Source organism: Budorcas taxicolor, chromosome 7 (genome assembly GCF_023091745.1).
Source record: "Budorcas taxicolor isolate Tak-1 chromosome 7, Takin1.1, whole genome shotgun sequence".
Lineage (NCBI taxonomy): Eukaryota > Metazoa > Chordata > Mammalia > Artiodactyla > Bovidae > Budorcas > Budorcas taxicolor.
In genome coordinates, this window is record NC_068916.1 from 5554994 (window position 1) to 5582821 (window position 27828).

At 52.3% G+C, this 27828-nt stretch overlaps 1 protein-coding gene across 2 annotated transcripts; it reads left to right on the forward strand.

Annotated features, from left to right (window-relative positions):
* Positions 1 to 11412: 11412 nt before the first annotated feature.
* Positions 11413 to 27408, forward strand: ATP13A1 (ATPase 13A1). 2 transcript variants are annotated; one of them, XM_052642897.1, is made up of 26 exons: positions 11413 to 11793; positions 13931 to 14020; positions 14100 to 14290; positions 15681 to 15753; positions 15940 to 16095; positions 16200 to 16269; positions 16347 to 16453; positions 16958 to 17087; positions 17191 to 17246; positions 17663 to 17789; positions 17871 to 18008; positions 18088 to 18208; positions 18584 to 18741; positions 19023 to 19198; positions 19271 to 19381; positions 20407 to 20532; positions 21310 to 21418; positions 22877 to 23076; positions 23159 to 23255; positions 24905 to 25065; positions 25138 to 25252; positions 25340 to 25536; positions 26394 to 26536; positions 26673 to 26784; positions 26866 to 27009; positions 27093 to 27408. In XM_052642897.1, exons 1-26 carry the CDS (start codon positions 11413 to 11415, stop codon positions 27201 to 27203), a joined length of 3600 nt encoding a protein of 1199 aa, XP_052498857.1. In that variant the 3' UTR covers positions 27204 to 27408. The 2 variants fall into 2 exon arrangements, with proteins under 2 accessions (XP_052498857.1, XP_052498856.1); XM_052642896.1 differs by having other exon boundaries at positions 24905 to 25252.
* Positions 27409 to 27828: the final 420 nt, after the last annotated feature.

Consider the following 27828-nt stretch of genomic DNA (forward strand, 5'->3'; position numbering starts at 1 on the left):
GAAAATGAAGATCATGGTATCTGGTCCCATCACTTCATGGGAAATAGATGGGGAAACAGTAGAAACAGTGTCAGACTTTATTTTTTTGGGCTCCAAAATCACTGCAGATGGTGATTGCAGCCATGAAATTAAAAGACACTTACTCCTCGGAAGGAAAGTTATGACCAACCTAGATAGCATATTCAAAAGCAGAGACATTACTTTGCCAACTAAGGTCCGTCTAGTGAAGGCTATGGTTTTTCCTGTGGTCACGTATAAATGTGAGAGTTGGACTGTGAAGAAGACTGAGCGCTGAAGAATTGATGCTTTTGAACTGTGGTGTTGGAGAAGACTCTTGAGAGTCCCTTGGACTGCAAGGAGATCCAACCAGTCCATTCTGAAGGAGATCAGCCCTGGGATTTCTTTGGAAGGAATGATGCTAAAGCTGAAACTCCAGTACTTTGGCCACCTCATGTGAAGAGTTGACTCATTGGAAAAGACTCTGATGCTGGGAGGGATTGGGGGCAGGAGGAGAAGGGCACAACCGAGATGAGATGGCTGGATGGCATCACCAACTCAATGGATGTGAGTCTGAGTGAACTCCTGGAGTTGGTGATGGACAGGGAGGCCTGGTGTGCTGCGATTCATGGGGTCACAAAGAGTCAGACACGACTGAGCAACTGAACTGAACTGAAGAAAGAAAACTCCAGTTTTCTACCAGTTCTACCAATCAAGGGTAAATTAGCACCAATCATTCTCAAACTCTTCCAAACAAATAGAATAGTAAAGAACATGCCCAAATTTACTCTTAAGTCCAACACTATCTTCATACTAAAGCCAGATAAGGACCCTAAAAGAAAATAAAATTATAAGCCAATATCCCTGATGAACATGGATGCAAAATTTCTCAATAAAATATTAGCACACCAAGTTCAACAGCACACTGAAAGGATCACACATCATGAAGAAGCAGAATTTATCCCTAGGATGCAAGGATAATTCAAGACACACAAATCAGTAAATATGGTACACTGCACTACTTGAATGAAAGACAAAAATCATGTAGTCATTTCAGTAGATGCCAAAAGAGCATTTGACAAAATTCAACATCCTTTCATGATAAAGACTCTCAAAAGAAGTGAGTATGGAAGGAACATACCTCAACATAACAAAGGCCATAAATAAAAACCCAAAGCTAACATTATACTTTATGGTAAAACACTGAACATTTTTCCACTAAGATCAGAAGTAAGACAGGCATGCTCACTCTCACCACTCCTATTCAACACAGTCCTAGGGAGTCCTGGGAGTCCTAGTCAGAATGCTCAGACAAGTAAAAAAATAAAACAAAAAAAATCCAAATTGAAAAAAAAAAGAACTAAAATTTTCTCTATCAGTGGATATGATTTTTTTATAAATCCTAGACTCCTCAAAAAAAAATTGTTAGAACTAATAAACAAATTTAGTAAAATTTCAGGATACAAAATCAACATACAAAGAGACTTCCCTGGCAGTCCAGAGGTCAAGATTCTGTGTTTCCACTGTGGGGGTGTGGGTTTGATCTCTGGTAGGGGAACTAGGATCCTGCATTCTGAAGAGTGCTAAAAAAAAAAAAAAAATTCAACATACAAAATTGGTTGCATTTCTATACAACAACAATAAACTATCTGAAAAAGAAAGAAAACAGTTCTATTCAGAGTAGCATCAAAAACAATTAAATGCCTAGGGGTAAATTCAACCAAGAGAAAGATATATACAAATATATATATATATTTACAGACACACTGAAAACTATATGACATTGATTAAAAAATGGAAGAAGAGACAAATAAATGGGAAAATATCCCATGTTCACAGATCAGGGGAGCTAATATAATTGAAATTTCCATACCACCCAAAGCCATCTACAGATTCAATGCAAACGCTGTCAAAATTCCCATGGCATTTTTCACAGAAATAAAATGAACAATCCTAAAATTTGCATGGAACCCAAAACACCCTGAGTAGACGAATACTGAGAATACTTCTGATTTCCATATTATAAAAGTATAGTAATCAAAACAGTACAGTACCTGCATAAAAAGAGACACACAGAGCAATGAGACAGAACCATCTGCCCAGAAACAAACCCATGCATATATGGTCAACTAATGTTTGACAAGAAAGCCAAGAATACTCAATGGGAAAAGTTAGTCTCTTGCATAAATGGTAATGAGAAACCTGGATATCCATATGCAAAAGAATGAAACTGGAACCCTATCTTACATCACTCACAATGAAATAGATTAAAGATTTAAACATAAGTCTAAAACTGTAAAAATCCTAGAAGAAAACAAAGGGAATAAGTTCCTTGACATTGGTCTTGATAGCCATTTCATGAATATGACAACAAAAGCATAAGCAACAGAAACAAAAATTAATAAGTGAGAAACTACATCAAACTAAAAGAAGTAAAAGAAGTAATCAACAAGAATAACAAAAAAGGCAACCTATATAACTGGAGAAAATATTTTAACCCCAGATATATGATAATAGATTAATATCCAAAATATAAAAGGAACACCTATGATTCAATAACAAAAAAAATCCAATTTAAAAATGAGCAGAGGGTATGAATAGACATTTTTCCAAAGTTATATAAATGGCCAACAGGTACATGAAAAGGTATTCAACATGACTATCAGAGAAACACAAATTAAAATCATAATGAGATATCATCTCATCCCTAAAATGGCTTTTGTCAAAAAGACAAGAAATACCAAAAGCTGGCAAGGATTTGGAGAAAACTGCGCACTATTGGTGGGAATGTTAAACTGGCACAGCCACTTCAGAAAACAGCATGGAGTTTCCTCAAAGAAGTAAAATTAGAGCTGCCGTGTGGTCCAGCAATCATACTCTGGGTATATATCCAAAGCAAAAGAAATCACTATCTCTAAGGAAGTTAGATCAGTATCTCAAAGAGTTATCTGCACTCCCATGTGCATTGCAGCATTAATCACAACAGGCAAGACACAGAAAAAATCTAAGTGTTTGTTGACAATGTATGAATAAAGAAAATGTGAGGTATAGACATATTACAAATATATGTGTATATGCATTTATAAAACATACATATTACAAATATGTATATCAATAAAATGTGTTATATGTACATATATATATATATGTACACACACATTCAGCCAATAAAAAAAAAAAGGAAATCCTGCCATTTGAGACAACCTGGATGGACCTTAAGGATATTATAGTAAGTGAAAGAAGTCAGACAGAGAAGAGAAAGACAAATATTTCATGATCACATGATTTATATTTGAGATCTGAAAACCTGGAACTCAGAGAGTGGACAGGTGGTTCCCAGGGCTGAGGAGTGGGGGAAATGGAGTGATGTTGGCCAAAGGGTATAAACTTCTAGATACAAGATGAGTATGTTCTGGGGATGTAATATACAGCATGATGACTATAGTTAATACTGTACTGTATGATTGAAAATTGATAAAAGAAAGAAAGTGAAGTCAGTCATGTCCAATTCTTCTGTGACACCATGGACTGTAGCCTACCAGGCTCCTCTATCCATGGAATTTTCCAGGCAAAAATACTGGAGTGGGTTGCCATTTCCCTCTCCAGGGGATCTTCCCAAACCAAGGATCGAACCCAGGTCTCCCACATTGCAGGTAGATTCTTTAACAGCTGAACTACCAGGGAAGCCCAGTTGCTGAAAGAGTAGATCTTAAATGTTCTCAGTACACACACACACACACACACACACACACACACACACACACACACACACACGTAAATATGTGAGGGGATGGAGGTGTTAACTTATTGTGGTAATCACTTTGGAATACATAAGCATAGGAAATCATCACATTGTACACCTTAAACTTATACAATGTTATATGTGAATTGTGTCTCAATAAAGCTAGAACATGTGAAAGGAAGAAAAAAGATACGTATGTCACCATGTTACCATTTTGTGACACATACAGCATACACGTATAGCAAAACTTCATTCATAATTGCCAAAACTTGGAAGTAACCAAGGTATCCTTCAGTAGGGGAAATGGATAAACTGTGGTACATCCAGATAATGGAATATTATTCAGTGCTAAAAAGAAATGAGCTATCAAGCCATGAAAAGACATTGAGGAACCTTAAATGCAGTACTAAGTGAAAAAGTCAGTCTGAAAGGTCTGTATACTGCATGATTCCAACTATATAATATTCTGGAAAAGGCAAGGAGACAGAAAAACAAAGATAGTGGTTGCCTGGAGTTCAGGGGAGAAGGGGTGAATATGCAGAATAAGAGATTTTCAGGACAGTAAAGCTACTGTGTATGATACTATAATGGTGGATGCATTTTATTATACATTTGCCCCAAACCATAGAATGTATGGGCTTCTGTGGTGGCTCAGATGGTAAAGCGTCTGCCTGGAATGCGGGAGACCTGGGTTCTATCCCTGGGTCAGGAAGATCCCCTGGAGAAGGAAATGGCAACCCACTCCAGTACTCTTGCCATGGAAAATTCCACGGATGGAGGAACCTGGTAGGCTACTTTCCATGGGGTTGCAAAGAGTCAGACATGACTGAGAAACTTCACTTCAAATGTACAGGCTTCCCTGGTGGCTCAGCTAGTAAAGAATCCACTTGCAGTGTGGAAGACCTGGGTGTGATCCGTGGTTTGGGAAGATTCGCTGGAGAAGAGAACAGCTACCCACTCCAGTATTCTGGCCTGGAGAACTCCATGGACTGTATCGTCCATGGGGTGTGACTTCCCTGTCAGGTCTGCTGGGTCACTGCAGACTTGGTCACATGACATCTTTATTTGAGGGGGCTTCCCTGATAGCTCAGTTGGTAAAGAATCTGCCTGCAATGCAGGAGACCCTGGTTTGATTCCTGGGTGGGGAAGATCTGCCAGAAAAGGGAAAGGCTATCCTCTCCAGTACTCTTGGGCTTCCCTTGTGGCTCAGCTGGTAAAGAGTCCGCCTGCAATGCGGGAGACCTTGGATCGATCCCTGGGTTGGGAAGATCCCCTGGAGAAGGGAAAGGCTACCAGTATTTTAGTCTGGAGAATCCCATGAACTGTATAGTCCATGGGGTCGCAAAGAGTCAGACACGACTGAGTGGCTTTCACTTCACTTCTTCAAGAATGTGTAATGCCAAAAGTGAACCCTACAGCAAACTATAGACTTAGAATGATTATGATGTGTCGATATAGGTCCATCAAGTTAACAATGTACCACTTCGGTGGAGGAGGTTGATAATCTGCTGTTGTTTGGTCGCTAAGTCGTGCCTGACTCTTTGTGACCCGATGAACTGCAGCATGGCAGGCTTCCCATCCTTCACCGTCTCCCAGAGTTTGCCCAAACTCATGTCCATTTAGTTAGATGATAATCTGGAAGGCTATAAACGTGGGAGGGCAGGTGATAATGTGGGAAATTACTGTACCTTTCTCTCAGCTTTGCTTGAGCTTGAAGTTTTATTTGCTCTAATAAAGTTTTTTTTTTTAAGTTGACCTGCCATAAAACCTATTTTCAAAGTTTTAGAAAAGAAAAATTACTTTCTCTAATTTGCAAAGGCATGAGAATTAGAATGAAAACACAGTGATAGCAAAGCAGAAATTTATAAGCTGTTCCTCCAAAACACTTGTTTAAAGAAGCCATAAGGAGCCCAGATAAGGACTGATTACCCCTAAGTTGCTGGACATGTTAGTCGTGTGTAGGTTGTGACAAAAATTCATATGGAACTTCCCTGGTGGTATAGCAGGTAAGAATCCACCTCCCAGTGCAGGGGACATGGGTTCAATGCCTGGTCAAGGAACATTCCTTATGCTGAGGAGCAACCAAGCCCGTGTGCCACCACTACTGAGCCCACATGCCACAACTGCTGAAGCCCGTGTGCCTAGACAAGCCCGTGTGCCTTCACACAAGAGAAGCCCATTTTCTGCAGCAAAGGGTAGCCCCTGCTCACTGCAACTAGAGAAAGCCCACGTGCAGCAACAAAAACCCAGTGCAACCAAATATAAATATATAAACACAGAAATAAAATGTTTTAAGCTCATACGACAATGACTCATTTTTTGAAGTATGACTGCTTTGGAACTCAAAATGTCAACAGAAACGTGCAGTCAATAAAAATGGGATAGACTGTTTCTTTCCTAAAAACGTAACTATTTGGAATCCAACTCTGATTTCACAGGTTACCTCTACACTTTAAAACCATTCTCCCTGAGCAAGGGAGGTTTAACTTACAGTTAACCTGGAATAAGTTAACACTGGAATTGTCCTTCAGAGTGTTCAAAACTGAACACCTTGGACACCAGTAGTGGCATACGATGACTTCACTACAGAGTCATCATCGGCTGCAAAGACCTGACTGACAAACAGCTGGTCTCAAAACAAATCTGGTCTGGAGAGCTATTAGTAGAAACAAATTCTTGCAAGTCAAAAAGCTTGTTGCTGCTATAATAATTAGTAAAATCCATGCTGAACGACTTCAGGTGGGAGGATATTTGCTTGATGTCTTCACAGTGGAATGACACCAAGAGTCAGTGTAATTGTGGGTTTGCTAAGAGCAGGGGAGCGAGTTAAAGTGATGTCACCATTTTTAATATTTATTTTTCTTTATTTGGCTGTGCTGTGTCTTAGCTGTGGCATGCCGGATCTTTAGTTGCGGCTTGTGTGATCTAGTTTCCCAACCAAAGATGGAACCCTGGCCCCGGGAATCTTAGCCACTGAACCACCAGGGGATCCCAAAGTGATGCAATCTTTGACTGAGCTAGCTTTTGTGTGTAATGTTTATTTATTTATTTGGCTGCATCAGATCTTAGCTGCAGCACCCAGGATCTTCCCTGCGTCATGCGGGATCTTTCGAAACAGCACACAGACTCTCTAGTTTTGGCGCTCAGGCTCAGCATCATGCGGGATCTTAGTTCCCCAACCAGGGAACGAACCCATGTCACCTGCATTGCAAGGCAGGTTCTTAACCACTGGATCAACAAGGGAATCCCTGCCTGGGCCAGTTTTATCACCACATAAAATAAAAAACATTCTTTTTTTTCTTTTTTTTTTTTTTGGCCAAGCTTGCAGTATCTTAGTTCCCCAAACAGAGACTGAACCCTAGCCCTTATGCAGTGAAAGCACAGAGTCCTAACCACTGGACCACCAGGGAGTTCCTGTGAAAAGGATGCTCTAATGACTGCAGTCCACTCAAAGAAGCATTACTGGGAAACAAAACTGAAAGAGTAAAGGTATCCTACTGTGGAAAATGGGAAACATAGAAATGTCGTATTTTTAATTAAACATACAATATTATCCAAGCCCTATTGCACTTCTCTTCTCCTTTTGCAGTCTTACATGTATATACCTTAATAGGCAATAATATAAACCTATAAATTTAATATCCAATGAAAGTTTAAAAAATAGTTCAAATAAACTACCATATTGGAGGACAGAAAAAATTATAAACATATCAAAACAAATTTACCTCAAACATATTGTTATGCATTTTCTACTAGTAGTACTACTAAGTATTGAAATGAACATCTGGGAGTTCTCAGTTCACATACTGTTTAAGCCTACCTTAAAGAATTTTGAGCATTACTTTGCTATCCTGTGAGATGAGTGCAATTGTGAGGTAGTTTGAACATTCTTTGGCATTGCCTTTCTTTGGGATTAGAATGAAAACTGACCTTTTCCAGTCCTGTGGCCACCACTGAGTTTTTCAAATTTGCTGGCATATTGAGTGCAGTACTTTCACAGCATCATCTTTTAGGATTTGAAATAGCTCAACTGGAATTCCATCACCTCCACTAGCTTTGTTCATACTGATGCTTCCAAAGGCCCATTTGACTTCACAATCCAGGATGTCTGGCTCTAGGTGAGTGATCATACCATCGTGGTTATCTGGGTCATGAAGATATTTTTTGTATAGTTCCTCTCTGTATTCTTGGCATCTCCTCTTAATATCTTCTGCTTATGTTAGGTCCATACCATTTCTGTCCTTTATTGTGTCCATCTCTGCAATCCATGGGGTTGCAAAGAGTTGAACACAACTGAGTGACTGAACTGAACTTGCATGAAATGTTCCCTTGGTATCTCTAATTTTCTTGAAGAGATCTCTAGTCTTTCCCATTCTATTGTTTTCCTCTATTTCTTTGCATTGATCACTGAGAAAGGCTTTCTTATCTCTACTTGCTGTTCTTTGGAACTCTGCATTCAAATGGGTATATCTTTCCTTTTCTTCTTTGCTTCTCTTCTTTTCTCATCTATTTGTAAGGCCTCCTCAGACATCTATTTTGCCTTTTTGCATTTCTTTTTCTTGAGAATGATCTTGATCACTGCCTCTTATACAATGTCGTGAACTTCCATCCATCGTACTTCAGGCACTCTATCAGATCTAATCTCTTGAATCTATTTGTCCCTTCCACTGTATAATCATAAGGGATTTGATTTAGGTCATACCTGAATGGTCTAGTGGTTTTCCCTACTTTCTTCAATTTAGGTCTGAATTTTGCAATAAGGAGTTCATGAGCTGAGCCACAGTCAGCTCCCAGTCTTGTTTTTACTGACTGTATAGAGCTTCTCCACCTTTGGCTGCAAAGAATGTAATCATTCTAGAGATGTTCATGTGTAGAGTCATCTCTCGTGTTCTTGGAAGAGAGTTTGCTATGACAAGTGCATTCTCTTGGCAAAATTCTGGTAGTCTTTGCCCTGCTTCATTTTGTACTCTGAGGCCAAACTTGTCTGTTACCCTAGGTATCTCCTGACTTCCTTCTTTTCCATTCCAATCCCCTATGATGAAAAGGATATCTCCTTTTTTGGTGTTAGTTCTAGAAGGTCTTGTAGATCTTCATAGAACTGTTCAACTTTAGCTTCTTCAGCATTAGTTGTTTAGGTTCTGACTTGGATTACTGTGATATTGACTGTGATATTGCCAACATCCATTGGATCATAGAAAAAGCAAGAGAATTCTGCAAAAAAACATCTACTTCTGCTTCATTGACTATGCTAAAGCCTTTGACTATGTGGATCACAACAATCTGTGGAAAATTCTTAAAGAGATGGGAAAACCAGACCACCTTACCTGCCTCCTGAGAAACCTGTATGCAGATCAAGAAGCAACAGAACCAAACAAGGAACAATGGGCTGGTTCAAAATTGGGAAAGGAGTACATCAAGGCTGTATATTGTCACTCTGTTTATTTAACTTACATGCAGAGTACATCATACAAAATGTCCAGCTGGATGAAGCACAAGCTGGAATCAAGATTGTTGGCAGAAATGTCAATATTATCACATACGCAGATAACACCACCTTTATGGCAGAAACCAAAGAGGAGCTAGACCACCTCTTGAAGGTGACAAAGGAAAGTGAAAAAGCTGGCTTAAAACTCAGCATTCAAAATACTAAGATCACGGCATCTTGTCCCAGCACTTCATGGCAAATAGATGGAGAAACAGTGGAAACAGTGCCAGGCTTTATTTTCTTGGGCTCCAAAATTACTGTGGATGGTGATCGCAGCCATGAAATTAAAAGATGCTTGCTCCTTGGAAGAAAAGCTTTGACAAACCTAGACAATGTATTAAAAAGCAGAGACATTACTTCGCTAACAAAGGTCCATATAGTCAAAGGTATGGTTTTTCCAGTAGTCGTGTATGGACATGACAGCTGGACCATAAAGAAGGCTAAGCACTAAGGAATTGATACTTTTGAACTGTGGTGTTGATGAAGATTCTTAAGAGTCCCTTGAACTGCAAAGAGATCAAACCAGTCAGTCCTAAAGGAAATCAGTCCTGAATATTCATTGGAAGGACTGATGCTAAAGCTGAAGCTTCAATACTTTGGCCACCAGACACAAACAGCTGTCTCATTAGAAAAGACCCTGATGCTGGGAAAGGATGAGATGGCTGGATGGCATCACCGATTCAATGGAAATGAGTTTGACCAAGCTCTGGGAGATGGTGAAGGACAGGGAATCCTGGCCTGCTGCAGCCCATGGGATCACAAAGAGTCAGATGTGACTGAATAACAAGTATTGAAATACTAATCACCATCGTTTTTAGTCCTATGCTGATATTGTTCAAACAACAGCATTTATGAAACAGTAAATAAACACCAATTTTTCATATTCTTATGTAAAAGAAGTAATCTTGTGGGTATGTGCTCAGTGATTCAGTCCTGGCCCAGTCTTCGCAGCCCCACAAACTGGGGCCCACCAGGGTCCTCTAGCCCATGGATCTTTTCAACCCAGGAATAGAACCAGTTTCTCCTGCATAGGCAGGCAGATTCTTTGCCACTATGGTCACGTGGGAAGCCCCTTGTGAGTGTGTAATTATTACCTATTACATGATGCCTCTTTTCAGGTGTGGCTGCAGCCATGAAATTAAAAGATGCTTACACCTTGGAAGAAAAGTTATGACCAGCCTAGACAGCGTATTATAAAGCTGAGACATTACTTTGCCAACAAAGGTCCATCTAGTCAAAGCTATGGTTTTTCCAATAGTCATGCATGGATGTGAGATTTGGACTATAAAGAAAGCTGAGCGCTGAAGAATTTATTATTTTGAACTGTGGTGTTGGAGATGAGTCCCTTGGACTGCAAGGAGATCCAACCAGTCCATCCTAAAGGAAATCAGTCCTGAATATTCATTGGAAGGACTGAAGCTAAAGCTGAAAATACAATACTTTGGCCACCTAGATGCAAAGAACTGACTCATTTGAAAAGACCCTGATGCTGGGAAAGATTGAAGGCGGGAGAAGGGGACAACAGAGGATGAGATCATTGGATGCCATCACCAACTCAATGGATATGAGTTTGAGTAAACTCCGGGAGTTGGTGATGGACAGGGAAGTCTGGCGTGCTGCAGTCCATGGGGTCGCAAAGAGTCGGACGCGACTGAGCTGAACTGTATCCTGTCTTGACCCTGTAAGCTCACCAGCCTCAAGCTAAACCCAAGCCCAGGGGGAGGGAAGCCTCACCCCCTCCGCACCCACACAAGCTCCACCCTCAATGATAAACCCCGCCCACGCAGCACCGGCTCTTCTTAGGTTCCGCCTCCGCAGCATCTAGGCTCCACCCTTCCCGACCCAGACAGTGCAGACTCCGAAGAGAATTCGCTTCTTCCGGTTTAGGTTGTCATGGTGGCGCCCAGCCCACCTTGCCTCGTCTTTTCCGGTCTCAATCCGGCGTGGCAGAGTAGGTAGGCGGTTTTAGTCATCTCAAGCCCTCTCTATCATGGCGGTGCCCTGCGTCTCCTTCCGGGCACAGCCTGTCATGGCGATGCCCTGAGTAGCCAAAGTCAGACACAAATACCTACGTTTCCCGGGCTCTTCCTCCTCCCATGTGTCATGGCGGCCCCCGGGGTTTACCGGAAGTAAAACATCGGAAGTGAGCCGGTGCCTCTGCCCGGAAGCGAGCGCGGCGCTGGGAAAGATGGCGGCGGAGGCAGCGGTGGGCAATGCGGTTCCTTGCGGGGCCCGGCCCGCCGGGCAGCCCAAGCCCAGGCCGCAACAGCGCACGCTCCTCGCCGCTGGGCCGGCACTCATACAGAGCGGCGACGAGCTGGTCGCCGCTGTGTGGCCGTACCGGCGGCTGGCGCTGCTGCGGCGCCTCACGCTGCTCCCATTCGTGGGTGTACTCTACCCGGCCTGGCTGGGTTCCGCAGCTACCGGCTTCTGGGGCTGGGGCAGCAGCTGGGCGCAGGTCCCCGAGGCCGCGCTGCTTGTGCTCGCCACCATCTGCCTGGCGCACGCGCTCACCGTCCTCTCGGGGCATTGGTCCGTGCACGCGCACTGCGCGCTCACCTGCACCCCGGTAAGTGTGCGCGCCCGAGACCGACCACAACCGTGGTCAGGCCTCACCGCGGATCTCAGCCTCTGCGTTCGTGTCGGTCCCCAACCCAGCCGGGGCTGCCTCAGCCGGTCCCAGGCGTCGCCGAGCGCCCTCCATCCTTTTGCGCTGCTCGCTAGATTCCGACCTGCTACTGACCTAGCTGTACGACCCTGGCGCAGGTTACTTCCCTTCTCTGAAATTTTTCCCTGGTGTGGTCAATTAGATTCGATAAGGTACCCTGTAAAAAGCTTAGCGCCGAGCCTAGCATATGTCACCGTTTGCTAGCTCCCATTGCTAGCGAGTACGAGTCTCCTAGAATCGGTCCTGCCTTCTTTGTTGTCTGTCTCCTACCTTGTTTTTCAAAGTGTGAGGCTAGACCTGTAGGATGGATATCCCTGTCTGTGCATCTTGAGAACTGAGCATCAGTCCTGGCCAGTGCTGGGAGCCTCCACCCCACAACGACTGAAATGAGCTTGAAACGCAGTTAATTGCAGCGTTTAAGAGGAGCAGTGGGTATTTGTGAGCAAGTGACTTAACTGCTCAGAGACCCTTATGTCCGTCTGCAAGGGTATGATGTTAAAGAGGGCCGCCCTCAGAATGTAACAGCCTGCTAGTACACATGACCTTTAGCAGTGAGGTCTGGATGAGCACTGCCCACTCAGCAGTTGACTGTCCACTGCCCTCTGGGCCTGCCTCATGACACCAGCAGGTGTGGACCCATGGGGACTGAGGGCAGCCTCCAACCAGCCTCCCCTCATCCCAGACCTGTTTGCTAAAAGAAGAGAGAAAGGGAACAGCGCCACGGGCTCCAGAAAGAGAAAGGGAAGCAACAACCCCACCCTACAACCTGTCTGACTCCGAATATGAACTGAATTCTCTCTTTTGAGAAACTGAAATCTCTTATCCCAGAAGGGAGACTAAACCTTCTGGGATTGGTAGCTTCCAGTCAGTGCAATGAAAGACCCCAGTGACGGACAAAAGAATGGAGGGAAGTTGGGGGGTGACACCCCCAAACTTACAGCTGCCTGCTAGCCTGCAGCCGAAAAGTGGGACTGTTATTAACTTCCTCTCCAGAAATGGAGAGCTCAACAGCTGGAGGTTAGGACCGGCAGATCTGAGTTTACATCAGAGGTCTCAGATAAGTGTGCTTCTCCTCTCTGGGTTTCAGTTTCCCCTAATGTAAAGTGAGAACCGTAACACTTAGCTCAGGGTGCCAGCGTAAGAAGAACCTGAGACGCCATCTGCAGAGCACCCGGCGTGCGGCTGGCCCCATGTACTATTTTGCACCTTTCTACCTGGCGTTCCCAGGGTTGGTAGTTCTGTCTTTTGTCGTTAGTTTCTGCCTGCTTTGGGGACCATGAACTCCTGGAGGGGCAGGGCCTTGCTTCTCAGGATCACTGCTGTGTCCTCCACACCCCCCCCCAAAAAAAAAACAGGGCAACACAGGTTCTGGTGAAGCAGTCGTGGAGTGGATGCAGCTCACAGCAGAAAGCGCTAACGCAGCTCTATTCGGTGCCTCTGTGTCCTAAGTGCTGGAGAAATAACAAAACAGACAAAATGCATTGCTTTCCTGGTGTTAGTGCGGGAGATGCAACTCCACAGTCAGTGCAAAAGGGAAAACCAGGACACAGATTCTGTGGGGGAGCTTGAGGTAGTGAGGGGTGACGTTTGAGCAAAGGCCTAAAGCCAGCAGTGTGACCATGCGCTCCAGGCAGGAAAAAAACAGCATGTGCCCTTTGCTGAAGTAAGGATGAGCCTTTTTGTCCCTTGCCACTGGAGAACACAGTGAGAATAGTAATGGGCGGCGGGGGGTCAGCGGGAGCAGCAGGCCAGGTGGGCTGGGACAGGGCCTGATTCACACGGATTGAGAGCATACCTCGTGCCAGGCAGCATTTTTCCTGTTGGCGTTTACCTTCGTCAGCAGAGCCCTGGGCATTTGGCACTGTTCATGACCCTGGCTTTATGATATGGGCGGGACCAAAGGCCCAGTGAAATGCTGTCCCTTGTCCCAATGGTAAACTGGGTGTGGCAAAGCCCACACCAAGAGCCCAGTGGCATGTTCCAGAATGTGGAGCTGGGACTTGAGGAGGGCTCAGCAGTGGCGCTTTGCCTTTCACAGGAGTACGACGCCCGCAAAGCAACCTTTGTGAAGGTGGTGCCGACTCCCAACAACGGCTCCACCGAACTCGTGGCCCTGCATCGCGATGAGGTAGGGACCACCAGTTCCGGCATGGGCTCAGATGGGGTCCGCAGGCCAGGGGCCCCTGCCACAGACTCACCTCCCACAGGGCGAAGACGGGCAGGAGGTGCTGTCCTTCGAATTCCAGAAGATCAAGTATTCCTATGATGCCCTGGAGAAGAAGCGCTTTCTCCCCGTGGCCTTTCCAGTGGGAAACGCTTTCTCATTCTACCAGAGCAACAGAGGGTTCCAGGAGGACTCGGAGATTCGTGCTGCCGAGAAGAAGTTTGGGAGCAACAAGTGAGTCCCAGCACGCTTGTATATTGCCCCTGCTGAGACAGGGCTGGGGCTCTGCCTTATAGTCACAGGCCGGGTCCCTGCTCCAGTTAATGGCGCCTGCCCCGTTTGTGTATGCTCAACGGTTTGGGGGAGTCTGCCTTTCAACAAAACGTCCCGGGTGAACGCGGCAGGCGCCCTTTGAGAAAGATGTTCTAGTCTAGCCTCTCCCAACTTGCCTGCTGATAGGACCCCCTGAAGGGCCCGCAACTGGAAGCCTGGCCTGGGGCTGTTCATCCTTGCCTTGTGTTTCTAGTTCTCTCTTTGTTTGAAGTTTTGTCTATAGATGCGAATTCTTGTCATTCTTCTCATAGTACCCCAGCAGCGTATGAGGGATAATAAGAAAAAAGACGGTGGTGATCAGAGCAGCTCATCTGTACCAGGTGGAAGGCAGATGCTCTGTTAGCACTTTGTCCTTTCACCTTCACCAGAACCACCTGTGTCAACACCAGGCTGGGTGGGACCAGAGCTGGGCTTCAGAGCCCCCATCCTGGTGGTGATTGTCCGTGACTTGAAAACCCTCAGAATCTCTAGGAAATTACTTCTTGACCTAGCTGCTTTTCAAAAATCACAAAAACGTTACCACACCCAGCAATCTAATCGGAAGTCTTACCGGAAGCATTTATTGATCTCCTCCCACCCCACCCTGGTCAGCGTGCCGGCAGCCTGGGGTGTCCTGTTTCACCCCACCTTCAGTTGGGTGAAGGCATCCTGGACAGTCCGGGTCAGAGCTCAGTTTGTATCGCAACGCAGCCACGGTGCAGTTTCTTTTTCTTAAGTCCCACATCCTGAACATCACTGCAGTTCTGCAGGGCCAAACAGAGACAGCCCAAGTTGACCTGGTCCCCTGGGCAGAGCCAGCCACCACCCAGAGTACTGCAGAGCGTACCTTTCAGCCCTTCTCCTCAAATTCCAGGGCTTTCATCCAAGGAATCTTTTGGGAAATCCCAGCTCAGACCGCCCCTCTCCATAGTAGGGTGGGGTTCAGGCCCTGGGGTGCCCCACAGCCCCGCGCTGCCCAGCCTCCTCTGTGCAGCCTCAAGGCTCCCGGCCCACAGTCAGCCTTTCCTCCCCCCGGCCTTGTCCCCCAACCACCTGACAGGTTCTTGTCTTCACCAGCACACCGAGCGTGTGGCTGCTCGCTGAAGTGCCTGTAGTGCAGATTCAGAGGTTTCATCAGGGCTCTGCAGAGCAGAGGGCTGGGGCAGTCAGCATGCCCGCCTCGGCGCTGCACGGTCAAGAAGACAGGCTTGAATGGAGCGTCCCTTTGCCCAGGGAGGCCCTCAGTGCCCCCAAGTGGAGGAGTCAAAGTGGGGCCTCCTGCCCGTAACAGGGTGAGCCGTCTGTCTTTCAGGGCCGAGATGGTGGTGCCTGACTTCTTGGAGCTGTTCAAGGAGAGAGCCACGGCGCCCTTCTTTGTGTTCCAGGTAAAGCAGCAGCATCGGTCCTTCTCCCCACCTGTTCTTGGAACCCTCCCAGCCCACCTCCAAACGTGAAAGCTTCCCCTGCCCTCGTGGGCAGAGCCCATGGGCAGAGTGGCCCTCAGCCTGCCAGCCAGTCTGCCTCAGGCGGTCTCCCACGTTCCTGGGAACAGACAGGCCCGTGCCCCGCAGGTGTTCTGTGTGGGGCTCTGGTGTCTGGACGAGTACTGGTACTACAGTGTCTTCACGCTCTCCATGCTGGTGGCCTTCGAGGCCTCCCTGGTGCAGCAGCAGATGCGGAACATGTCAGAGATCCGGAAGATGGGCAACAAGCCCCACATGATCCAGGTGCAGCCAGTGGGGCAGTGGGCGGGTAGGAGGGTCCCTGTGGTCTTGGGGGCTGCGCAGCACGGGAGCATCCCCAGAACTGACGGCACCCCGCCCTCGCCCAGGTCTACCGAAGCCGGAAGTGGAGGCCCATTGCCAGCGATGAGATTGTTCCCGGGGACATCGTCTCGATCGGTGAGGCCCAGTCCTGCTCTGCCCCGCGGGAGCCTTTGCCTCGGGCTTCAGTCCAACGCCCCCGCCCTGCCCCACAGGCCGCTCCCCCCAGGAGAACCTGGTGCCCTGCGATGTGCTGCTGCTGCGGGGCCGCTGCATCGTGGACGAGGCCATGCTCACCGGGGAGTCAGTGCCCCAGATGAAGGTGCCGGCTCGGGCGTCGGGGAGGGGCGTGCGCCTCCGTCTGCTCAGGCCTCTCAGCATCACACTCACCGGGGAGGAAACGGGCCAGGGTCCTGCCCGGGCTCAGACCCAGGAGGGACGGAGCCTGGGAGACGAAGGAGGCACAGACGGGGCTCCTGGCTTTCCTGGCGGGTTAGCACCCTGGACTAAGGGAAGCCGGGTGGTGAGGAGGAGACGAGAGGCAGCAGTGTCAGTGGGGAGTCAGGCGCTGTGGGGTCTCAGGCTGAGGTGGGCTGAGGGAGAAGTAGAAGCTGTGACTCCGGGGTGGGGCGGGTACAGGGTCCCAGGGAGTCAGTATTGTGCACGAAGGTGGAAAGAAGACAGACCGGGGCCGTGACCCTGGTGACACGCACCAGGTTGGATAGGGAGCCCCGTGAGGGTCGGGCGGGCTCCCTGCAGACTCGACCAGGGACGGAGGCCAGGGTGGGGTGAGCCATTGACTCTATCATCCTCCCCACCTCCCCAGGAGCCCATCGAGGACCTCAGCCCCAGCCGGGTGTTGGACCTTCAGGCCGACGCCCGGCTCCACATCGTCTTCGGGGGCACCAAAGTCGTGCAGCACATCCCCCCGCAGAAAGCCGCCGCAGGCCTGAAGCGTGAGTGCCTCGGGCGTGGAGGGTCCCCGCACCCCGGGTCTGCTCGGCCCTGAGAGAGGCCTGGGGTGTGCGGGCACGAGTGACGGCCGTTCTGTCTCCCCAGCCGTGGACAACGGGTGTGTGGCCTACGTCCTGAGGACCGGATTCAACACGTCCCAGGTGTGGCACCTGCCCCGTCCTGAGGAGGGTGGCACCTGGGCCGACCGGTGGGCAGCTGAGGTGGCAGCCTTTCCAGACCCCAGAACATGCAGCCCATAAGCGCTCTGGCAGCAGATGCTGGGCTGGGGGCAAGTGCAGAGACAAGCCCCAGGGCAGGTCTGCTTTCCCTGGCTGGGGCTCTAGTGGAGACCCCAGACTGTGACCCCACACACCTGGGGATCAGAAACTGTCTGGGCCAAGTAAACACTGAAGTGGCTTAAGGATTCCTTAGGAAAGATGATGGTCAGCTCTCCCCTGGAAAATTCAACCCCTGGCCCCAGTCACAGCCACTTCCTTCCCTGACCCCCATCTTCAGTCGGGGGGCAGGAGAGGCTGCTGCCCTCCCAGGAAAGCCTTCTGCCCCTCCATCCCTCTAGGGCAAGCTGCTGCGCACCATTCTCTTTGGGGTCAAGAGGGTGACGGCGAACAACCTGGAGACCTTCATCTTCATCCTCTTCCTCCTGGTCTTTGCCATTGCAGCAGCCGCCTACGTGTGGATTGAAGGTAAGTGCCCTGACCCCCTGCCCCCCCATCTGCTCGGCCCCAGGCCCGAGGCCCCCAGACTGGCAGGCCCTGTCTGTGCAGGTACCAAGGACCCCAGCCGGAACCGCTACAAGCTGTTTCTGGAGTGCACGCTGATCCTCACCTCCGTCGTGCCCCCTGAGCTGCCCATCGAGCTGTCTCTGGCCGTCAACACCTCTCTCATCGCCCTGGCCAAGCTCTGTGAGTCTCCGGGGCAGGGGCAGGGCGCCGAGTGGGCTGCGGCCCAGCAGGGCCCCTGACCCTGGCTCCCACCACCCAGACATGTACTGCACGGAGCCCTTCCGGATCCCCTTCGCCGGCAAGGTGGAGGTGTGCTGCTTCGACAAGACAGGGACCTTGACCAGTGACAGCCTGGTGGTGCGCGGTGTGGCTGGGCTCCGGTGAGCATGGGGCATCGGGGTCACCAGGTGCCCACCGGGGGCTTTTCTGGGCACTCGGGACAGAGAGCTGCCCAGCCCAAGCTTTCAAAGTGAGGGCCTGGCACCGGCCCTCCCACCGAGGCCCACTCCAGGGGTCCCCCCAGCAGCTGTCAGTGTGGGTGACAGCGACACGTGGCCCAGCTCGGGCCTCAGGCAGCCACGTGACCTCTGGGGGCGTCGTGGAGCAGGCACAGACGTTACAAGGAGCAAGGTGACACCCTAGCGCTGTCGTTGTTGCCCCGCCCCGTGACGAGTGGAGGGTGGGGGCCCGTCGTCCTGACCCCCAGGGGCTGCTCTCACTCCCCTGCACTCTGTGAGCAGCGGTCCTCCTTGCAGGGACGGGAAGGAGGTGACCCCTGTGTCCAGCATCCCAATAGAGACACACCGGGCTCTGGCCTCATGCCACTCCCTCGTGCAGCTGGACGACGGGACCCTCGTGGGTGACCCCCTGGAGAAAGCCATGTTGACGGCCGTGGACTGGACACTGACCAGAGGTGAGGGGCTGGGGCCGCCAGCACGCCACCAGCTTATACATCCCCGGGCAGGCAGCGGGTACCTGTCAGACGCCTGTGTGTTCACCTCAGGGCCAGGCGGGTGGCACAGGCTCGCCTCTGTGCCCAGGTCGCCCAGCTCTGACCCCTCCCCGAGCCAGACCCCGTGTGTGGAGGTGGGGGGAGGACGGGACGGAGGGAGGCAGGGCGCGGCGGGGGCGGGCGGGGGCCTGGCAGCTTCTTCGGGGCGAAGGCCCTCAGGACTCGTGCTTATTTGTTTCCAGATGAGAAAGTATTCCCCCGAAGTATTAAAACTCAGGGGCTGAAAATTCACCAGCGCTTTCATTTTGCCAGTGCCCTAAAGCGAATGTCCGTGCTCGCCTCCTATGAGAAGCTCGGCTCCACCGATCTCTGCTACATCGCGGCCGTGAAGGGGGCCCCCGAAACCCTGCACTCCATGGTGAGCCAGCCCCGGCCAGGGTCGGGAGGGGGGTCCAGGGCGGTCGGTGATCTCCCCCTGCGTTCCCTGCAGTTCGCCCAGTGCCCACCTGACTACCACCACATTCACACGGAGATTTCCCGGGAAGGAGCCCGAGTTCTGGCGCTGGGGTATAAGGAGCTGGGGCACCTCACTCACCAGCAGGTAAGGGCCCAGGCCCCCCACCCGCCAACCCCCGTGCAGATCACCCCCTACCCGCTGTAGTGCCACCACGGGCAGCCACAGTTTCATCGTCTTCTTCTCTGGCCTCTACCTTTGGAGACCCCAGGTGGCACTCCGTCTGCGGTTTCTTCTTCTCCCCAGCACGCCCCCTCCCCTACGGGACCCCGTCCCATCCCCAAATCCAGGGCTGCTCCCTGGAGAACACACCCAGGTCTCACCTCCTATGCTCACCCGCTTTGCGGAGGCCTTGGGGCACCTTGGGTTTCCCAGCTCCGCCCCTGCCCTGCCTAGCCACCTGGCCACTGTATGGTCTTGGGGCATCCCCAGCGCTTGGTCACAGCCCACATCCGTGTAGGCTCTCCTCCCACCCCCATCACCGACACTGCTCCTTTGTCTGCTTCCACTTCGGCCCTCATCCAAGTGGCTTTCATCTGCTTGCACCCAGTGGCCAGGAGATCCTTCCAGAAAGTGCAGCAGGTCACACCTCTGTTTCCAGAGCCTAGTTACAGACCTGCCAGAGCCACCCCACCCTGTGCCACCCACGCCCCTCCGCCCCACCCCGTCTCTCTCACGGTACTCGGTGCTCTGGTTTCTATGCCTTTACTACACGTCTCCTCCCGGAGAAGGCAAGCGCCAGGAGAGCAGAGATTTTCTGCTTTCTGTACAAGGTGAGGAGGGTCAGCTTGCACTCAGTGGTCATCAAAGGAGAGGCCAGACTCTCTGGTCCTAGAAGTGGACTCGCAGCGACGTTGTGCCACGCTGTTGACTGTGATAGAGGGGAGAGGTGCCGCTGGGGGCCAGGGCCGCCCAGCCACTGCTCAGCCCCTCTGCCACCAGGGTGCCTCACCCTCCCCACATCTCTCATCTTCTGACCCTCAGGTTCCCCTCCTGCAAGGAGGGGGCTGTCTCTGACACGCCCATCCCCAGTGTGTTGTCGTGTCAGAGCTTAGGTATTGAGGAAGGAGGAGAGAAACAGATCTTTAGGGCCCCGGTGTCTCCATCCACAGGCCCGGGAGGTCAAGCGGGAGGCCTTGGAGTGCAACCTCAAGTTCGTCGGCTTCATCGTGGTCTCCTGCCCACTCAAGGCTGATTCCAAGGCCGTGATCCGTGAGATCCAGAATGCCTCCCATCGGGTACAGCCACTGGCCCCCTTCCTGCCAGCCCCCAGGTGGCGGTCTTGGCTGCTCCTTACCGAGGGGATGTGACAGTGGAAGATAGTTGGCCCTCCGTGGGGTGCCCAGGGGTGGGCGTCTGGGCCTTGGAAGCAAAAAGAGTGGCTCTTGGTTGAACTCCACCATGACTTACGCTCGTGCTGACCCATCTTGAGGATGCTCTAGGACCCATTGCCCACCCTTGTCACCTCACTTCATCAGGCCCCAGCGTCCCGGGAGAGGAGGGCTGTTCCCCCATTCCACCCCATCTTAGGGGAAAGTTGAGACTGGCTGAGAGAATGTGGAGACCACACCCATACAGGCTGCGTCTGTCCCGGTGGCTTTGCTGTCAGTCCTCGCGGCTTGTGTTTTCTAGTTGGGGGTTCAGATTGCAGTTTTAGGGTGTGGGAGATGAGCTGGAAGTGTCAGGGGGTAGTGATATGATTAGTCCTCACCCGGCCTTCAGCAGTCGGGGCCCGTCTTCCCATCACCAGCCTCCAAGCCAAGAGGGTCCACCCCAAAGGCTGCTTCTTGGTGTGTGTTATAATTAAAGGCTGTGAGTGTTCTCACAAGGACACAGATACGTATACTGTTTGCAGAAACCGCTACCAGCCATTATGGCTCCTGGAAGCCCAGTCCCCAGTAGGAGGCCAAGAGCTCCCTCTGCGGCCTTCCTTAGAAGAGACTTAGCCCCCGTGTCTCCAGGCTGCAGTTCTGACCACTGAGCCCTGCTCTCCTGAGCGTCTGCCTTCTCCCCAGGTGGTCATGATCACAGGTGACAACCCACTCACTGCCTGCCACGTGGCTCGGGAGCTGCATTTCATCGAGAAGGCTCAGACGCTGATCCTGCAGCCTCCTACGGGGAAAGGTGAGGCCCCATGTCTCGTGAGCTGGGGGGCCTCAGGTCCAAGAGCAGTTCCCACCTGGTGGCTCACCCCTCTGCCCAGCCTGAGTGAGCATGCCTGGCATCCTCCGGCACCTGTGACACAGGCCCGTTGGTCACAGTCCTGCCCCGTAAGCACACTCACGCTACCCGGCCAGGGAACTCCATACCCCGCCCGTGCAGCAGCGTCAGGTGACCCCTAGCTCCAGGACCAGCGGTGACTTGCAGTCTTAAAGCAATGGGTTATACTCACAGCAGCCCGCGTTTTGTAGTCTCCCCCCGCCTTGGGCCCGGCTGACTGCCTGAGTGCTCCCATTGAGAGCACGGGGACTTCTGGTGCTCGTGTTTGGCGTGGCTGGACCCAGGGCAGAGGCTTTGGTTTGCTTCACCAGGTCAGCCCTTCTGCTCCACGTGGAAGGGCCTGCCATTCCCGCACCACGTAGGAACCCAGCTGGATCAGTTGTTGGGGATCCCAGCTCTGTAGATAAAGAAACAGAAGTGAATCCATCCACCTGGGTCATTTGGAGACACTGTGGCTAAGGGTTTGAACTCAGGTCCAGAGCTCGTGGTCTCTGGCGTCTCCTGAGTAACCGAACTGGTTGTGAGTGGTGCCTCAGAATCAGACTGGTCAAGAGGCAAATCCAGGTCCAGCAGCTCCAGCTGGTGGGGTGGAATCTATCAGATGCCCTAGGGTGGCCCCCAGTGCGGGGCTTGGCTTGGGAGCAGCGTGCAGCAGGGGTGTCACCAGGCAGCAGGCCAGACAGAGGAGGATGCTGGCGTGGCCCAGCCAAGGGGGCTTCCGGAGCCTGCTCGCCCTTCTCTCAGTCTGTGTTCTATCCCAGATCTCTGTCCCAGCCCCAGGCACTGCGCTCTTCCAAAGCCTGGGAAATTGTAGGTGGGTGGCCCAGAGATACCAAGACTGTTAGCTTTCTAGCCAAGCTACTTTAGCAAAACAGCCAGAACAAGCCAGGTGGAGATTGCTTTTCCTCCAGGCTGAGACAGCTCAGGGCCAGCCTAGTGCCACAAGGGCTGGTAGACTGCCCTGAGCCATCCTTGCCACTCAGCCTCTGAGCCTGGACCCACCGGCTAGAAAGGGGAAGTGGATAGCAAGCAGTGTGTGGCCTGAGGAAGCGACATGGGGTGCCCTGGCCTAGGAGAGCAGCGTTATAGGCAAACGCTATCTGGGTTTGGGTCTGGCCTCTTCATGCAGTCTCTAGTGGCTTAGGCCCTAGGTTTTCCTATTCTTTGTATCAGAGCCTTCCATGCATGATCTCTGTGGGGTGCTGAGAGTCTAGGAGGCAGGTTGCTGTGGACCTGGATTAGGAGGGGTAAGGAGTAAGAAGGTGCTCCAGAGAAAGAACAAGGACTGCTTACGTGGGGTCCAGGGGAGAGGGCCCACCTGACAGCTGACGCCCGCCCTGACCCTGGGCCCTGGCTCTGCAGGTGGCCCGTGTGAGTGGCGCTCCATCGACGGCAGCGTCTCACAGCCCCTGGCCCAGGGCTCCCCCAAGACCCTGGCCCGGGAGCACGCGCTGTGCCTCACGGGCGATGGCCTGGCCCACCTGCAGGCCGAGGACCCCCAGCTGCTGCTTCACCTCATCCCCTACGTGCAAGTGTTCGCCCGAGTGGCCCCCAAACAGAAGGTGGGTACGGGGGTGGCAGAGGGCAGGCGGGGCATTGGGCACAGCACAGAGCCCTCACTCGGCCCATCTCTTCCCCAAACAGGAGTTTGTCATCACCAGCCTGAAGGAGCTGGGCTACGTGACCCTCATGTGCGGAGACGGCACCAATGACGTGGGTGCCCTGAAGCACGCCGATGTGGGTGAGCCTGGGGTCAGGGGAGGGGGCTCTTCTGCCATCACTGGCTTACTGTCAGGGGCACGCTACTGAGCCAGTTCTGTAAGGTGGCAGTGGTGGAGAGATGGGGCAGGGACCGATGGGGTTGGGGATCTGAAGGGCTCCAAGGCCAGGAAGGGATACATGTGCCTGGGGAAGAGTGTGGTGGGGGCCCAGGCAGGTTCCATGGGGCAGACACAACTCGGTTTGTTCAGCCCTCCCCCTAGGCAGTGTGAGCACCAAAAGCCAAGGCCAGGAGAGTTTACCACCTTGATTACGTGTCACACAGCACAGATAGCGAGCTGGTGTTTAAAGACAATTTAACTTCGTTTCTTTCATGCACGTGTGCTAAGTCGCTTCAGTCATGTCCGACTCTGAGCAACCCCACGCAGCCCACCAGGCTCCTCTGTCCATGGGATTCTCCAGGCAAGAATACTGGACTGGGTTGCCATGCCCTCCTCCAGAGGGTCTTCCTGACCCAGGGATCAAACCCAGGTCTCCTGTATTGGCAGGCGGGTTCTTTACCACTAGCACTGCCTGGGAAGCCCCACCTTCTTTCAGTGCGTTTCAGATATTTACTTGGTTCATCAACTACAGTTCTCATGACCACATCAGTTCAGTTCAGTTAAGTCGCTCAGTCGTGTCCAACTCTTTGTGACCCCATGAATCGCAGCACACCAGGCCTCTGTGTCCATCACCGTCTCCCGGAGTTCACTCAGACTCATGTCCATCGAGTCCGTGATGCCATCCAGCCATCTCATCCCCTGTCGTCCCCTTCTCCTCCTGCCCCCAATCCCTCCCAGCATCAGAGTCTTTTCCAATGAAATAACTCTTCGCATGAGGTGGCCAAAGTACTGGACTTTCAGCTCTAGCATCATTCCTTCTAAAGAAATCCCAGGGCTGATCTCCTTCAGAATGGACTGGTTGGATCTCCTTGCAGTCGAGGGGACTCTCAAGAGTCTTCTCCAATACCACAATTCAAAAGCATCAATTCTTCGGTGCTCAGCCTTCTTCACAGTCCAACTCTCACATCCATACATGACCACAGGAAAAACCATAGCCTTGACTAGACAGACCTTAGTCGGCAAAGTTATATCTCTGCTTTTGACCGCATGACTCTTGGCAATAAACTTCTCTGGGAATCACTTTGGACCTATGTAGTGTCACATACGGAGAAGGCAATGTCACCCCACTCCAGTACTCTTGCCTGGAAAATCCCATGGCTGGAGGAGGCTGGTGGGCTACAGTCCATGGGGTTACTAAGAGTTGGACACGACTGAGCAACTTCACTTTCACTTTTCACTTTCATGCATTGGAGAAGGAAATGGCAACCCACTCCAGTGTTCTTGCCTGGAGAATCCCAGGGACGGAGGAGCCTGGTGGGCTGCCGTCTATGGGGTCGCACAGAGTCAAACACGACTGAAGTGACTTAGCAGCAGCAGGGTCACATACTTTATTTGGGTATTGCTTTTTTCATGTCGTTTTTCTATAAGTAGTTTGTAGAAAGTAGGATGGATGCTCTCTGAGGCGCTCATTCCTTGGGGTGGGTGGGCAGGTGAAATGGGGGGATTTGGTACCGGGCAAGCTGCGTTGAGCAGAGGCCCCATGCTCTGGCCCCTGACACTCTCCCACCAGGTGTGGCCCTCCTGGCCAACGCCCCTGAGAGGGTTGTCGAACGGCGGCGACGGCCCCGGGACAGTCCCGTCCTGAGCAACAGCGGAGTCAGGGCCACCTCCAGGGCTGCCAAGCAGAGGTCAGGGCTCCCAGCCCCCGAGGAACAGCTGGCCTCCCAGCGGGTGAGTCTCCAGAGGAGGAGGGGCACCAGCGCCCCCTTGTGGTCAGGTCTCACCCACCTGCCTGCTTCGCAGGACCGCCTGAGTCAGGTGCTGCGGGACCTAGAGGACGAGAGCACGCCCATGGTGAAGCTGGGGGATGCCAGCATCGCCGCGCCCTTCACCTCCAAGCTCTCTTCCATCCAGTGCAGTGAGTCCTGCTGCCTGCTCCCCCCGCTGCCCCGTCCCTCGGCCCGTGCTGCCTGGCCCCCACGCCCACACCTGCATTCCCCCGCAGTTTGCCACGTGATCAAGCAGGGCCGATGCACATTGGTGACCACACTGCAGATGTTCAAGATCCTGGCACTCAACGCCCTCATCCTGGCCTACAGCCAGAGTGTCCTGTACCTGGAGGGCGTCAAGTTCAGTGACTTCCAGGCCACGCTGCAGGGGCTGCTTCTGGCTGGCTGTTTCCTCTTCATCTCCCGCTCCAAGGTGGGCCAGGAGCCGAAAAGCAGGGGCTCCTGCCCCAGCCCCAGCCCCAGGGTACCCTCTGCTTTTCTGAGCCATGATTCCTGCCCTGGAGGTCTTGAGAGGCCAGTCGGCCATCAGTTGACAGTTGGGCCACCCAGGGCACGCAGTTAAAGGTGGAGCCACAGGTCTGACTTACCTGCGCAGCAACCCTTGGGGTGGGAACTGTCAGCTCCAAGTTTCAGATGGAGATCGAGGGCAGGGTGGGCGCCCACTTGGGTTCTTCAGAGTGTAGCATCTCTGGTCCAGCGTTGTCCACAGGCTGGGGTCTCAGTTGGGCCACACAGGTGAGGCCAAGACAGTTGGGGAAACGATGACCAAGGCCACTCAGAAAGCATGTAGTGCTGAGACCACCACCAAGTGGGGCCACGCAGGCTGTAGGGAACGGCTTCGGGGCCAGCCAGGGAGGCCTGGGTGATGCCGACACTCGGGTGGGCGCATAAAGAGCAAGAGAAGCAGCCAGGAGCCCCACAAAGGTTGCGGGTGGTCAAGGGCTGCTGCAGGAGGCCCTGGAGGCCAGAGGGCATGGGCGGTGGTCTGCACTGACCGTGCCTGTGCCATGAGCAGTAGTGGGGCCAGGGGGCTCTACGTTTATGCTAGAGCAGGGGCACAGTGGGTCCTGAGACCCCTGTGGTGGCACGTGGCGTTGAGCAAGGCTGGCGTGGCGCCTGCGCCGAGCAGCTGGAGGAGTGAGCGGGGGGCTGGCACCGACCTACCCCCCCGAGTGCAGTGACCGCCCTCTGCAGAAGGCCTGCCGGGGAGCAGGGTAGTGGGTGGCCCCAGGCTGAGCCTGGGCCCTGACCCCCTGCCTGCCTCTGCAGCCCCTGAAGACACTGTCTCGAGAGCGGCCCCTGCCCAACATCTTCAACCTGTACACCATCCTCACTGTCACGCTGCAGTTCTGCGTGCACTTTGTGAGTCTCGTCTACCTGTACAGCGAGGCCCAGGCCCGGAGCCCTGAGAAGTGAGTGCCCGCCCGGGGCCAGGGGGCAGGAGGGACACGCGCAGACGTTGGCCTGGGGTGGGCAGGCCAGCAGAGCCCTGGTTCTGGAGGTGCAGCAGAGGCCACGAAGGGGCCCTGACCCGCCATGTCCCTGCAGGCAGGAGCAGTTTGTGGACCTGTACAAAGAATTTGAGCCGAGCCTGGTCAACAGCACAGTGTACATCATGGCTATGGCCATGCAGATGGCCACCTTCGCCATTAACTACAAGGTGAGGCCCGGCCCCTGTCCAGGCACCCCCTGCCCACCCTCGGCCCCCGTGACGCAGCTCTCCATCCGTCTGTCCCCACAGGGCCCGCCCTTCATGGAGAGTCTGCCTGAGAACAGGCCCCTGGTGTGGAGCCTGGCCGTGTCTCTCCTGGCCATTGTGGGCCTGCTCCTTGGCTCCTCACCTGAGTTCAACAGCCAGTTTGGGCTCGTGGACATCCCTGTGGAGGTGAGTCGCTCCGTAGCCATGGTCCCGGGACTCAGCCTGGACCTGTCTGGGCACCTGACTCACCAGCACTCCCTGCCCCACAGTTCAAGCTGGTCATCGCCCAGGTCCTCCTCCTGGACTTCTGCTTGGCGCTCCTGGCAGACCGCGTCCTGCAGTTCTTCTTGGGGACCCCAAAGCTGAAAGTGCCTTCCTGAGACAGCAGTGCTGGCCCCTGCTGCCACTGGGCAGGAGCCCCACAAGGGCCCCAGGAGGGAGCACTGCCCCCACAATGAGGCCGACTTGGCCTTGCCCACCAGGACTGAGCTGGGACACCCCCCCCCACCCCCGACCCTGCCCCCCTATGGCTGGCTGAGGGCCTGGCTGGCGGAACCAGCCCTGGGCTAGCACCTTTGGTAAATAAAGCAGCATTGATGATTTTAAGAAGCCTCTCCTGCATCTGTGTGCCACAGAGGGGGTTGTCAGGGTCTGAGTGGTCCCCAAGGAAGGTCCTGGCCCCTGCCTCCCGCCTTGGGCAGTGTGAGGTTCTGACTTTGCTCTGCAACTCGTTCGGCACTTGGACAGGCCAAGCTCGGAACCCAGAGACCTCTGTGCACTTCCTAGTTTTGTAAGCGTTTCCATGGCCTCGCAGCTTCACATTTTTGACATCTCAGGCACTCAGGGAAGTCTTAGGATCGTGGCAGTTTTCCTTTTTAAGTAACATGCAAAATAACAGCATGCCTTCCTCTCATGGTGTCAGATACAAGGAAGTTGAAGTCATTACAGATACTGAGTCGGGTCGCAGCCCTCAGGATTCCGCAGCACACGGGTACCAGCACACGG